Source organism: Muntiacus reevesi, chromosome 20 (genome assembly GCF_963930625.1).
Source record: "Muntiacus reevesi chromosome 20, mMunRee1.1, whole genome shotgun sequence".
NCBI classification, from domain to species: Eukaryota; Metazoa; Chordata; class Mammalia; order Artiodactyla; family Cervidae; genus Muntiacus; species Muntiacus reevesi.
In genome coordinates this window covers 27,468,014-27,480,748 of record NC_089268.1, presented here as the reverse complement: position 1 = coordinate 27,480,748, position 12,735 = coordinate 27,468,014, and the positions used below count along the sequence as shown (strand labels likewise).

General features: G+C 35.4%; 1 protein-coding gene across 1 annotated transcript in view; it reads right to left on the bottom strand.

Annotated features, from left to right (window-relative positions):
- The window catches only part of LOC136151184 (butyrophilin subfamily 1 member A1-like), a 29,600-nt gene that overhangs the window by 11,881 nt on the left and 4,984 nt on the right, over window positions 1–12,735 (bottom strand). The window contains exon 2 of the mRNA XM_065912138.1: window positions 6,566–6,586. Within this exon, the coding sequence (XP_065768210.1) occupies window positions 6,566–6,586 (21 nt within the window). The remainder of the gene's footprint in view (window positions 1–6,565; window positions 6,587–12,735) is intronic.

Here is a 12,735-nt window from a genome sequence, read left to right as displayed (position 1 = left end):
TCCTGCCCTCAATGTTTCCCAGCATCAAGGTCTTTTCAAATGAGTTAGCTCTTTGCATCATTGACCAAAGTATTGGAGTATCAGCTTCAACATCAGTCCTTCCAATGAACACCCAGGACTGATCTCCTTTAGGCTGGACTGGTTGGATCTCCTTGCAGTCCAAGGGACTCTCAAGAGTCTTCTCCAACACCACACTTCAAAAGCATTAATTCTTCGGCAGTCAGTTTTCTTTATATTTCAGCTTCCAAATCCATGCATGACCACTGGAAAAACCATAGCCTTGACTAGATGGATCTTTCTTGACAAAGTAATGTCTATGCTTTCTAATATGCTGTCTAGGTGATGTCATCCAACCATCTCATCCTCTGCATCCCCTTCTCTTCCTGCCTTCAATCTTTCCCGGCATCAGGGTCTTTTCTAAGAGTCAGCTCTTCTCATCAGGTGGCCAAAGTATTTGAGCTTCAGCTTCAGCATCAGTCCTTCCAATATTTATTTGATTTCCTTTAAATGCTTGATTTTGTTAGGATGGACTGGTTTGATCACTCGATGGACATGAGTTTGAGCAAGCTCTGGGAGTTGGTGATAGATAGGGAAGCCTGGTGTGCTGCAGTTTATGAGGTCACAGTCGGACACGACTAAATGACTGAACTGAGCTTAATCCAGAGTCAATGCCCTTCAACTCAAGAAAAAAGAACTTAACAACAACCAATCACAAACAGTCAAATAGGTTTTCATAAATAAGGCAACAGTTTGAGCTGTGACCAGTAAAATAATTGCTTTGCTTCTGCATCATTTTCTCTATAAATAGTTTGCCGCTAGTTTGTTTGAGTCGGAGAAGGCAATGGCACCCAACTCCAGTACTCTTGCCTGGAAAATCCTGTGGATGGAGGAGCCTGGTAGGCTGCAGTCCATGGGGTCGCTAAGAGTCGGACACGACCGAGTGACTTCTTTCACTTTTCACTTTAACTCATTGGAGAAGGAAATGGCAACCCACTCCAGTGTTCTTGCCTGGAGAATCCCAGAGATGGGGGAGCCTGGTGGGCTGACGTCTATGGGGTCGCACAGAGTTGGACACGACTGAAATGACTTAGCAGCAGCAGCAGCAGCAGTTTCTTTCCGTAGAGCATGCTTAACCACTTTCAGTTTGGTGCTGCCCAATTTGAATCGATGTTTACTCAGGTAAACCCTTGAAAATGATAATATGCCTCAGTTTATTTTTTAGTGTATGAAAACTACTATATGCATTAAAGAGACATATTTTTAAGTTCAATTCCCTATATAAACAAAAATATATTTGAATGTCATTAGAAAAAGAGGTTATAAAACTTATGATAATTACATTACTGTTTCACTAAAAGTCTTTTGGAAATATCTCAGGAATCATGTTTCACATGCAATTCACACACAAAATTCAAAATTGAGAGATATATTTGAACTTAAAATCCTGCTACAATTATTTGAAAGGAATTGCAGTTTGTTTATCCGATAATAAAAATTAAAAAGCTGAAGAAAAATTTTTATGGTTGAAAAATTTAAAAATCCAAGAAAACTTATAATATATATACTTGGAAACTCTGGGGTAATATGTTCGATAGTAGTGGAAAAATGAATTTTGACCAATGAATTATATCTGAATTCACACAGTAGTTGAAAGAACAACATAGAAAGAAACTTCAGTCAGCAAGCTTGGAGACTTCCTCTCATCTCCTAAAGTATGAGAAAGTATCAATTTCATAGCAATAGGCCTTCAGATTTAGAATGCAGATGTCCAAATTTTGGATATTTTGAACAAATCTGTATATTGTAGAAGCCATGTGCCTATCAGCCTAAGTTCCTACATTGCATAAATTTCATAGAGACACTTTTGCAAATTTCTAGAAACAGAAGAGGCCAGTTTGTATGGGGGAAGATCAGGTATGAAATTAAAAAAGAAGGAATAGAAAGAATAAAGGTAAGGAAACAAAATGAATAGCACTCACTATGAACAAAGCTTATAATGCAGAATTCAAACATCCAGAGAAGGGTGAGCCAAAAGACGACATATTTATAAAAAGGCATGGAATAGAAAGATATCAAGAAAGCAGTTATTTAAAAGGTGTTTTAGGAAGAAGTAGATGTTAGAGAAAATTTACCAGATTTTTTCTGAAGTTCTTCTGAAAAATAAAATGGAAAGATCAATGTAAATTTTACGAGAAAGAAATATGAATAAAATGCACATTTATTGAAAGTATGTGTGTAATATTAAACCTACAATGACTCATGTAAACATGTGCATATGCATGAATACATGCAAGCATGTACACACATGTGTGAACACATACACACACACACATTTGACTGAAAGCCCCCTTTTGTGCCAAGAGTACTCTTCAAAAAATGAAGAAGGAGGAAATGAATGAATTTTCTGAATTGAAAAAAAGTTGGAATTTTTGTTCTGACCATTATCTTATACAAATTCTCTTGATCCCTTTTGAAATTATTTGGATGTTTACAGAAGCTGTTAGCACTTATAAGTTCTTTGCTGCTAATTATATGTCAGTTATCTTAATTGCAGGATTAAATTCATGGATGCCTCTATTCACAACAGTTTTTTAACCAATTAAAGCATCATCTTATTTTAAGCTTTTGATTTTAACTCATACCTAAATGCAACTTATCTTAAAAATAGTCAGATGAAAGAAATGGAAATAAGATATTAAATGACAGTGAAGGGGGTTATAAATCAAAAGACATAAAGTTCAAATCAGAAACTAAAAAATTACCAAAATATTACAGATAAATTGTTACTAAAATTTACTCAGCAGAAAGAAAATACATGCAGAGTTTGCAGTAACAACAAAAATCAGTAATAATGATGCAGATACATAAGAAATGATGAAGAAATATTATCTTTCAAATATTGTATCTGAATTACAGGTGAAGACAGTTAATTTTATTTGAAAAAAATAAAATAATAAAAAACAGGAACATGTAAAAAACATTGGCATTGAGGAAGATAATTATTGAAGTTGAAGACAAAGTTAAAATAAACAGAAGAACGATGCCTAGGCATGAAGTGAAGTATATTAATGGCATTTACCATTTTCCTGTTTATATTTATCTGAAAAATAGAAGAAAGAAAAACCAATTCATTAAAAATGAAAACACAGCATGTATATCATCTATGGTGAAACAGATCACCAGCCCAGGTGGGATGCATGAGTCAAGTGCTCGGGCCTGGTGCACTGGGAAGACCCAGAGGAATCGGGTGGAGAGGGAGGTGGGAGGGGGGATCGGGATGGGGAATACGTGTAACTAATGGCTGATTCATATCAATGTATGACAAAACCCACTGGGAAAAAAAAAAATAAAGCTAGACCCAAAAAGAGAAAAAAAAAAAAAAAAAAAAGAAAACACAGTATCAGGGAGAAAAGAGTAGAATAATTTGAAATCCTTCCAGCTTCACTTCTTTAAAAAAACTGATTGTTATTTCTAAAATATTGGAACTAAAAGTTTTCAAAGACCGTCTAGCCAATGAAAGGCAATGTTGTTTTCCATAACCTACCCCGTAGGGCAAAAGGAATTAAGATAAGAAATGAAACCATGACTGAAGTAAAATGGGAGTTCCTCTAGGATAAATAATGTCAATGATCCTTCATTGGGCTATCTCCTCTTTTTCAGACTAAAATGTTATATTAACATACACAAATATGACATAGGAACTTAAAACATAATGAAAAGCCTATAGAAAAACTACTCATTAGTCAAAACTGCATCTGTTGTAGTAGCTACATGAAGTCTGCTACATGCATTAAAGATATAAGTTCCCAAACTATATTCAACCTGTAAACAGAAATATAATTTAAAGTTTGGAAAAGAAAGATGTTGAACTTTTAGTGAGTATATCGATGTTTTATGAAAAAATCTTTCAGAATCATAGAAAAATAGTTTTTTGTGTCATTCACATAAAGAATTCTGAATTGAAGATACACATGAAATTTTCTTGATATAATATCCTACAAATGTTTAAAAGGTATTGCAGTTCACAGAATTAATAACTGTGTGACTAAAAGTGCAAAAGAATAAGAACATTTATTATAGTTGGGAAAATAGCCAGAAAAATTTGTGTAAAATATTTGTATAACTGAGAACACTTGAGTAATACAATCAAGGGCAGTGAAAGAGTGAGATCCAAGGTCATAGGTAACCTGTGAATGACAGTGGAATTTGTACAGTCTTTGACAGGATAATGCGGGAAGAAACTTCATTCATCAAATCTGGAATTTTCTTTTATCTCTTGAATCTTGGGAATGTGTCAATTGTACAGTAATGACCTCTTGAACTTGGAATATGTGCAGTGGCCCTAAGTTAATGGATGTTTTCAGCACAGTATGTACAGACTGGAACTCATATCTATTGGCCTAATCAATCTCCCTCATCTCACAAAACTAATAAAGGATCTATGGAAAGTCAGTGGAAGACAGGAGAAGCCAATGTTTCTAGGAAAAGGCAGTATGGAATGAAGAAAAAAAAAGAATGAGGAAATGATAGAAAGTAGGAAAATGGAAATGGAAAGTATTTAATGTAGAAGAAGTTCATAAACAAGCAAAAACCCTGGAGAAGGATGAGTAGACATACAAAAGAAGAATGAACCAATGAGTCACATATAGGTAAAAAGTCATGGAATGCTAAAAATGTCAAGAAAGCAGTCATTTAAAAAGGATATTGGAATAAAAAGTTATCAGAGGTAATTTACCCAATTGTTTCTGAAGTTCTTCTGAAAAAAATAGAGTGGAGAGAACAATGTAAATATCATAGGAAACAAAATCAAATAAAATTCAAATTTATTGAAAAATATCCATGTAAAGTTAAATGTGAGAACTGGACTAAATGTGAGAGTTGGACCATAATGATGTGAGAGTTGGACTATAAAGAAAGCTGAGTGCCGAAGAACTGATGCTTTTGAACTGTGGTGTTGGAGAATACTCTTGTGAGTCCATTGGACAGCAAGGAGATCCAACCAGTCCATCCTAAAAGAAATCAGTCCTGAATATTCATTGGAAGGACTGATGCTGAAGCTGAAACTCCAATACTCTGGTCACCTGATGCAAATAGCTGACTCATTTGAAAAGACCCTGATGGTGGGAAAGATTGAAGGCAGGAAGAGAAGGGGACAACAGAGGATGAGATGGTTGGATGGCATCATCGACTCAATGGGTATGAGTTTGAGTAAATTATGCAGATCACTGAAAAGTTATGGATATTTTCACAAACATCTGAAGTAATTGCAGTTGGTCAAATTGACAATTGTGTCAATAAAAGTAAATAAGAATCAATTAAAACTATACTCTTTGGATATAAATAATTATGTTAAGTGTTTGCATACCTGGAAGTAATAAACTAAAGGGCAATATAAAAGCGACCTTCAAGTTTACACTTGAAAAATAAATGATTTTAAATTTTATTCACATCTTGAAAGAGAAGAAAAGGGAGAAATATGGGAGAAGTTCACAAGCAAACTATTGCTGGGAGTGTGCAAGGCAGTGAGGGCATACTGATTAAAAGCTGGCATATGTTTAGTATATCCCCAAAGCAGGTGTTTTAAAGTGTTTTGGGATTATAGGAATGTCAGTGATACTTAACCAATTTTTATCTGAAGTTTGTCTGTAAAATAAAATGAAAGTCAATGTAAATTTCATTGAAAAGAAACATGGAGAAAATTCAGATTTGTTGAAAAATTGTTTGCAAGTTTAAATTATCAGAATATAGATGAATACACTAAACACAGGTGCATAGAAACATACATACACACAGAGTCTGAAAGTTTCCTTTTGAGAAATAAACAGTACTTAATAAATGAAGAAAGGAAAAATTAATATATTTTCTAAACTGATAAAACTTTAGAAATATTATATTTGTTAATTGCCAAATAAAATTTGTCATGATTTATTTTGAAAGTATTTACTCTTTTATTACTTAGCTTTTTTATCTTTAATGAGTTATCTAGCCATGCTGAATATATACACACAAACTTCTTTTACTGGTGTTTTTGCTGTATCACCAGATGCTGAATTACAGAATCCTGAACCACCACTTATGATATTCAGGGTCAGGCTCAAGGGTACCACTTTTCACAACACTTTGTTAACTGATTAATGCATAACTGTATTTTATGGCAGTCTGATTTTAACTATGCCTCAATGAATTCTACTTTCACAAATTAAAAGAAAGGGAGGGGAATGAAATATTAAATGAGAGTTAAAGGACTTCTAAATCAAATGGCTGAAACTATTTGGACAAAATTTTCATATCAGAAACTAAAAATAGCAAAATATTACAAGTAAATTCTTTGTAGTATGTACTTGACAAAAAGGGAATTTCTTTATAGATAATAAGGACATGATAAATCAAAGAAAAACACATAAAAATGTAAAATTCTGTTGAAATCATAATAAAATTTTAAAATATGATGGAAAATTAGGTATGTAGGTTGGAGTTGAGAAAGATGACCATTGAGAATGAAAGGCAATGTAAAAGAAAGAGATGAAACATAAGATATGGAATGTAAAAAACTAGTGGGACTTACCTATATCCTGTTCACCCTTAACTGAAAAACAAAATGAAGCAATAATCACTCAAATAAATGAAGGCACAAAGTCAGCAAGAAAGTAGGACAATAATTTGAAACTTTTTCTTTCCCTATTCTTTTCTTAAAACTGTCCCATCTTTCTAAGGATTGGAATCAAATTTTCCTAATGCCATGTAACCCATAAGAAGCAAGGTTGTTTTATAATCTCTTGTGTTTTCTTTTCTTTTTTCCATTTATGAGTGAAAACAAAACCAAAATATGACTTTATCATTTCTCAAGGAATTTTCTCCTTTCTTTTCTTTTTTCTTTTTTAATTGGAGGATAATTGCATTGAATTTTGTATTGGTTTCTGCCATACAACTATAGGAATCAGTCAAAATTGTATATTAATGTATATCCTCTCCCTCTTGAGCCTCTGTCCCACTTCTTTAAGTAGTCACACAGAGTCAGCTGGATGTTATACACTAGCTGTCTGTTTTACACATGCCACTTTCTCAGCTTTTCCTACTTTCTCCTTCCTCTACTGTGTCCACAAGTCCATTCTCTATGTCTGTGTATCCATTCCTTCCCTGCAAATAGGTTCATCAGTACTACTTTTCTAGATTCCACATAAATGCATTAATACATGATATTTGTTTTTCTCTTTCTGACTTACTTCACTCTGCTTAACAGGCTGTAGGTTCACATACCTCACTCCAACTGACTCAAATTCAGTCCTTTTTATGGCTGAGTAATATTCCATTGTATATATGTACCACATCTTCTTCATCCATTCATCTGTCCATGGATATCTAGGTTGCTTCCATGTCCTGGTTATTGTAAATAGTGCTGCAATGAAAACTGGGGTACATGTGTCTTTTTGAATTATGGTTTTCTCAAGTATGCCTCCAGTAGTAGGATTGCTGTCGCATATGTTAGTTTAAGTCTTAGTTTTTTAAAGAATCTCCATAACTATTCTCCATAGTGACTGTATCAACTTACATTCCTATCAACAGTGCAAGAGGATTCCCTTTTCTCCACATCCTCTCCAGCATTATTTGTTTTTAGTTTTTTGAGGATGGTCATTCAGATTGGCATGAGGTGATACCTTATTGTAGTTTTGATTTGCATTTCTCTAATAATGGACAATGTTGAGCATCTTTTCATGTGTTTATTGGCCCACTTGTATATCTCCTTTGGAGCTGCCCCTCATGCTTCTGTGCTAAATGGATTAAGATGAGAAAGAAAATAATCTCAAAATGTAGAGTAGAACTTTCCCTGCTATAAAAGTCATGACAGTCATCGATCCTACATTGGACTTTCCAGCTTTTTCACAATAAAAGACAAAGATGGTCACATGTATAATACAGGTGTCTATAGTTTTTACTTATGAAAGCATATGGTAAAAGTACCCCGTGTTACAAACTGTATCTGTTACTGTATCTATATGAAGTCTACTTCATGTTATTAACAAATATGTTCCCTAATTTCATTCAATTTTTAAATCAAAATATAATTGAAAAATATCATTAGAAAAATGAAGATGTTAAACTTTGAATAAATACATTAGCGCTTTACGAAAAAATCTTTTGAATTTATGCTAGGACAGCAGCATCCCTGTCATTCAAATGAAAACTTCTAAATTGAGATATATATTGTACATAAACTTTTCTTAAAATATAACATCCTTCTGTAAACATTGTAAAAGGATTGCAGTTTGAAGAATTAGTATTTATGTGAAAAAATATAAAAGAATGAAGAACATTTACTATAGTTGAAAAAACTCAGGAAAATATTGTAAAGTATTTGTAATATTGGGAAAAGTTAGGTGAGATGATAACAGCTTAGGAAGGTAGGAAGACAACAATTTAAAATACCTTAGTGTCCTGTGGGATTCTAACAGATACCTATTTCTGAGACTGAAAATGTGAGATTCCAAGGTTATCTCAGTAATTAGAAGATAATGTTTTTGTACTTCCATATATGCCTGGCTGCAAAAAAAAGAATATTATTGAAAATGATACCCAAACAAGTCATTGTATAGCACTCCCTCTAGGAGAAAAAGCTATCAGTCATTACTCGTGCGTTGAGCCTTCCACCTTTTCAGAATATGATGAAAACATATACAAACTCATTCACCAGAAAGGTAATTGAAAATGGATGACAAAGTAAAGGCACCCATCTGTCCATAGTTCTGCTGTAACAGTAGTCAAGTGTCTGCTACATAAATAAGTTTAATATATAACTGAATTGAATTCTTTCTGAAATGAAAATTGTCATTAAAACTTTTTTTAAAAATGTCAAAGTTTTAAGGATTATTTCCTGTTGTAGGAAAAGTTTCTTTGGCAACTTCCTAGGAAAATGTTTTTCTTTGATGTTCATATCACTGACTCAATGGACATGAGTTTGGGTAAACTCCAGGTGTTGGTGATGAGCAGGGAGGCCTGGTGTGCTACAGTCCATGGGGTCGCAAAGAGTCAGACACAAATGAGCAACTGAACTGAACTGAGGACAATGTTTTTCTTTGACTTTCACTTCAAAAGTTAAGAACTGAGTGAAAGTTATCAGTCACTAAAAATTTGTTGGCATATAAATTTCTTCTAAAGCATTAAACAAAATTCAAGTTGTCAGTATGATCATTGCATCATTCAAGCTCAAAAAAAAGAAAAAGAAAACAAATATAATAAGGAAAATTACCATTGTTGGAAGAAAAATTCCAAAACCAATCTTTGGAAATATCTTTGTGCATTGGAATGCTAGGGTAATGTATTTGGGTTCAGTGGGTCAACCCATTTCAAAATTCAATGAAAACAGACACAAACTAAACTACAGGAGAGGTGCTTGACAAGGGTGAGGAAGAACAAAGACACCCATCTGTCCACAATCTACCTGCTGCAGAAGTTGTATCAATCCTCCTAGATACACAATTTTGATATATAACTGAATTAAATTATCTTTGAAATAAAAAAAATGCACTGAAAGCTGTCATTAAAAGATGCTAATGTTTTATGTATTCTATCATGTTATAGGAAAAGAATATTTGGCAGCTTGCTAGGGCAAGGGTTTCTTAATCTCTCACATTGAAAACTGAGAGAGGAGTATAAACAATTAAAAATTTCATGGGTATACATTTCTTCTAAAACTAGCAAACAAAATTTGGGTTGGCAAAAAGATCATGTGTTATTTGAAGCACAAAAGAACAAGATTACTAATATTGGAAGAAAATATTGTAAGCATAACATGAGAAATATTACTATATTTGAAAATGTGATTAGGCACAGCAGAAGAATGAGTGTCAAGTTAATGGACCAAGAAAACAGAATTTATACAGGCTTTGAATAATCAATGAGTAGCCAAACTTTATTCAGTTTTCTTTATAGTCCAACTCTCACATCAATACATGACTACTATTAAAAACACAGCTTTGACTACATGAACCTTGGTTGGCAAAGTAGTGTCTCTGCTTTGTAATATGCTGTCTAGGTTGGTCATAGCTTTTCTTCCAAGGAGAAAGTGTCTTTTAATTTCATGGCTGCAGTCACCATCTGCAATGATTTTGGAACCCAAGAAAATAAAGTCTGTCACTGTTTCCATTGTTTTCCCATCTATTTGTCATAAAGTGATGGGACCAGATGCCATGATCTTAGTTTTCTGAATATAGAGTTTTAAGCTAATTTTTCACTGTCCTCTTTCACTTTTATCAAGAGTCTCTTTAGTTCTTCTTCACTTTCTGTCATAAGGGTGGTGTCATCTGCATATCTGACTTTATTGATATTTCTTCTGGCAATCTTGATTCAAGATTGTGCTTCATCCAGCCCAGCATTTCATATGATGTACTCTCAGTTCAATTTAGTTCAGTCGCTCAGTCGTGTCCGACTCTTTGTGACCCCATAAATCGCAGCACGCCAGGCCTCCCTGTCCATCACCAACTCCCGGAGTTTACTCAAACCCATGTCCATTGAGTCGGTGATGCCATCCAGCCATCTCATTCTCTGTCGTCCCCTCCTCCTCCTGCCCCCAATCCCTCCCAGCATCAGGGTCTTTTCCAATGAGTCAACTCTTCGCATGAGGTGGCCAAAGTATTGGAGTTTCAGCTTCAGCATCAGTCCTTCCAATGAACACCCAGGACTGATCTCCTTTAGGATGGACTGGCTGGATCTCCCTGCAGTCCAAGGGACTCTAAAGAGTCTTCTCCAACAACACAGTTCAAAAGCATCAGTTCTTCAGTGCTCAGCTTTCTTCACCGTCCAACTCTCACATCCATACATGACTGCTGGAAAAACCATAGCCTTGACCAGATGGACCTTTGTTGGCAAAATAATGTCTTTGCCTTTTAATATGCTATCTAGGTTGGTCATAACTTTCCTTCCAAGGAGTAAGCATCTTTTAATTTCATGGCTGCAATCACCATCTGCAGTGATTTTGAAGCCCCCCAAAATGAAAAGTCTGACACTTTCCACTGTCTCGCCATCTATTTCCCATGAAGTGATGGGACCAGATGCCATGATCTTAGTTTTCTGAATGTTAAGCTGTAAGCCAACTTTTTCACTCTCCTCTTTCATCAAGATGCTTTTTAGTTCCTCTTCACTTTCTACCATAAGGGTGGTGTCATCTGCATATCTGAGGTTATTGATATTTCTCATGGCAATTTTGATTCCAGCTTGTACTTTCTCCAGCCCAGCGTTTCTCATGCTGTACTCTGCATATAAGTTAAATAAGCAGGGTGACAATATATAGCCTTGGTGTACTCCTTTTCCTATTTGGAACCAGTCTGCTGTTCCATGTCCAGTTCTAACTGTAGCTTCCTGGCCTGCATACAGGTTTCTCAAGAGGCAGGTCAGGTGGTCTGTTATTCCCATCTCTTTCAGAATTTTCCACAGTTTATTGTCATCCACATAGTCCAAGGCTTTGGCGTAGTCAATGAAGCAGAAATAGATGTTTTTCTGGAACTCTCTTGCTTTTTTGATGATCCAGCAGATGTTGGCAATTTGATCCATGGTTCCTCTGCCTTTTGTAAAACCAGCTTGAACATCTGGAAGTTCTCGGTTCACGTATTGCTGAAGCCTGGCTTGGAGAATTTTGAGCATTACTTTACTAGCGTGTGAGATGAGTGCAATTGTGTGGTAGTTTGAGCATTCCTTGGGAATGCCTTTCTTTGGGATTGGAATGAAAACCGACCTTTTCCAGTCCTGTGGCCACTGCTGAATTTTCCAAATTTGCCAACATATTGAGTGCAGCTCTTTCACAGCATCATCTTCTAGGATTTGAAATAGGTCAGCTGGATTCCATCAGGTCCACTAGCTTTGTTCATAGTGATGCTTTCCTAGGTGCACTTGACTTCACATTCCAGGATGTCTGGCTCTAGGTGAGTGATCACACCATTGTGATTATCTGGGTCTTGAAGACCTCTTTTGTACATTCTTCTGTGTATTCTTGCCACTTCTTCTTAATATCTTCTGCTTCTGTTAGGTCCATACTGTCCTTTATCGAACCCATCTTTGCGTGAAATATTCCCTTGATATCTCTAATTTTATTGAAGAGATCTCTAGTCTTTCCCATTCTGTTGTTTTCCTCTATTTCTTTGCACTGATCACAGAGGAAGGCTTTCTTATCTCTCCTGGCTATTCTTTGGAACTCTGCATTCAAATGGGAATATCTTTCCTTTTCTCCTTTGCTTTTCACTTCTCTTATTTTCACAGCTATTTGTAGGGCCTCCTCAGACAACCGTTTCACCTTTTTGCATTTCTTTTCCATGGGTATGGTCTTGATCCCTGTCTCCTGTACAATGTCACAAACCTCCATCCATAGTTCATCAGGCACTCTTGTCTATCAGCTCTAGTCCCTTGAATCTAATTCTCACTTCCACTGTATAGTCATAAAGGATTTGATATAGGTCATACCTGAATGGTCTAGTGGTTTCCCCTACTTTCTTCAGTTTAAGGCTGAATTTGGCAATAAGGAGCTCATGATCTGAGCCACAGTCAGCTCCCGATCTTGTTTTTGCTGACTGTATAGAGCTTCTCCATCTTTGGCTGCAAATAATATAATCAGTCTGTTTTCGGTGTTGACCATCTGGTGATGTCCATGTGTAGAGTCTTCTCTTGTGTTGCTGGAAGAGGGTGTTTGCTATGACCAGTGCGGTCTCTTGGCAAAGCTCTTATTAGCCTTTGCCCTGCTTCATTCTGTAC